The sequence below is a fragment of the Etheostoma cragini genome, unplaced genomic scaffold, assembly GCF_013103735.1.
Source record: "Etheostoma cragini isolate CJK2018 unplaced genomic scaffold, CSU_Ecrag_1.0 ScbMSFa_1075, whole genome shotgun sequence".
NCBI classification, from domain to species: domain Eukaryota; kingdom Metazoa; phylum Chordata; class Actinopteri; order Perciformes; family Percidae; genus Etheostoma; species Etheostoma cragini.
In genome coordinates, this window is record NW_023265091.1 from 55,228 (window position 1) to 56,951 (window position 1,724).

Below are 1,724 nucleotides of genomic sequence, written 5' to 3' on the forward strand. Positions count from 1 at the left end.
ACCAAAGAGCTGTCCAAAGACACTAGAGACCTCCACAAGGCTGGACAGGGCTACGGGGACATGTCCAAGCAGCTTGGTCAAAAATCATTAGAAAATGGAAGAAGCTAAACATGACTGTCAATCTCCCTCGGACTGGAGCTCCATGCTAGATCTCACCTCGGGGGGTCTCAATGATCCTAAGAAAGGTGAGAAACCAGCCCAGAACTACACGGGAGGAGCTGGTCCAGGACCTGAATAGAGCTGGGACCATCGTTTCCAAGGTTACTGTTGGTAATACCCTAAGACGTCATGGTTTGAAATCATGCATGGCCCGGAAGGTTCCCCTGCTTAAACCAGCATAAACCAGTCATAATTCCACTAACCGTGTTTGGAGGAAGAAGAAGGATGAGGACCATCCCAAGACCACCATCCCTACTGTGAAGCATGGGGGGGGTAGCATCATGCTTTGGGGGGGGGGTTCTGCACATGGGACAGGGCGACTGCACTGTATTAAGGAGAGGAGGACCGGGGCCATGTATTGGGAGATTTTGGGGACCAACCTCCTTCCCTCAGTTAGAGCATTGAAGATGGGTCGAGGCTGGGTCTTCCAACATGACAATGACCCGAAGACCACAGCCAGGAGAACCAAGGGGGGGCTCTGGAAGAAGCAGATCAAGGTTCTGGGGGGGCCTAGCCAGTCTCTAGACCTAAACCCAATAGAGAATCTTTGGAGGGAGCTAAAACTCTGTGTTTCCCAGCGACAGCCCAGAAACTTGACTGGTCTAGAGAAGATCTGTGTGGAGGAAGGGGCCAAAATCTCTTCTGCAGTGTGTGCAAACCTGGTGAAGAACTACAGGAAATGTTTGACCTCTGGAATTGCAAACAACGGCTACTGTACCAAATATTAACATTAATTTTCTCAGGTGTTCAAATACTTATTTGCAGCTGTATCATACAAATAAATAGTTAAAAAATCATACATTGTGATTTCTGGATGTTTTTTTAGATTATGTCTCTCACAGTGGACATGCACCTACGATGACTATTTCAGACCCTCCATGATTTCTAAGTGGGAGAACTTTCAAAATAGCAGGGTGTTAAATACTTATTTTCCTCACTGTTTATAGAGCAGTGATTGGTTGGTACCTCTGACGGAGGCGATGAACTCCTCCAGACGTCTCAGCAGGTGAGCGTCTCTCTCAAAGTCGTAGAAGTGATGTTCCACCCAGTGACGACACACGTTCAGCACTCTGGACGACACAGGTCACATAATCAGCTTCATCACACTCAGGTTATTACATCACACTGAGGTATCAGTGTATCATTGGGTGGGTGAGAATAATAAAGATCAGCAGTGTGTATCTGAGTATAATGATAATATAATTATGATTATGATTACCGAAGCTGGACCGGCTGGACGAACTCTTTGCGGAAGCGTTTGAGTTCTGCGCTGATTGGCTGCTCTGCTCCCTCCATCTGGTCTGCCTCGCTAGGCCGCGGCTCTGGGATCTCAAACCTGGAGGGTAGGGGGGTCAGGGTCAGACACTCTCAGATCAGCTGATCTCAGACACTCTCAGATCAGCTGGTCTAAGACACTCTCAGATCAGCTGGTCTAAGACACTCTCAGATCAGCTGGTCTAAGACACTCTCAGATCAGCTGATCACAGACACTCTCAGATAAGCTGATTTCAAACCTACAGATCCTAACCCTGCCACATGGAGGCGGGTTAGACCCTAACCCTGCC

At 48.2% G+C, this 1,724-nt stretch overlaps 1 protein-coding gene across 1 annotated transcript in view; it reads right to left on the reverse strand.

Annotated features, from left to right (window-relative positions):
* LOC117939769 (son of sevenless homolog 1-like) overlaps window positions 1-1,724 on the reverse strand; it is a 24,941-nt gene that overhangs the window by 6,061 nt on the left and 17,156 nt on the right. The window contains exons 12-13 of the mRNA XM_034865219.1: window positions 1,379-1,495; window positions 1,126-1,229 (exon numbers count right to left, since the gene is read on the reverse strand). Coding sequence (XP_034721110.1) covers window positions 1,126-1,229; window positions 1,379-1,495 — 221 coding nt within the window. The remainder of the gene's footprint in view (window positions 1-1,125; window positions 1,230-1,378; window positions 1,496-1,724) is intronic.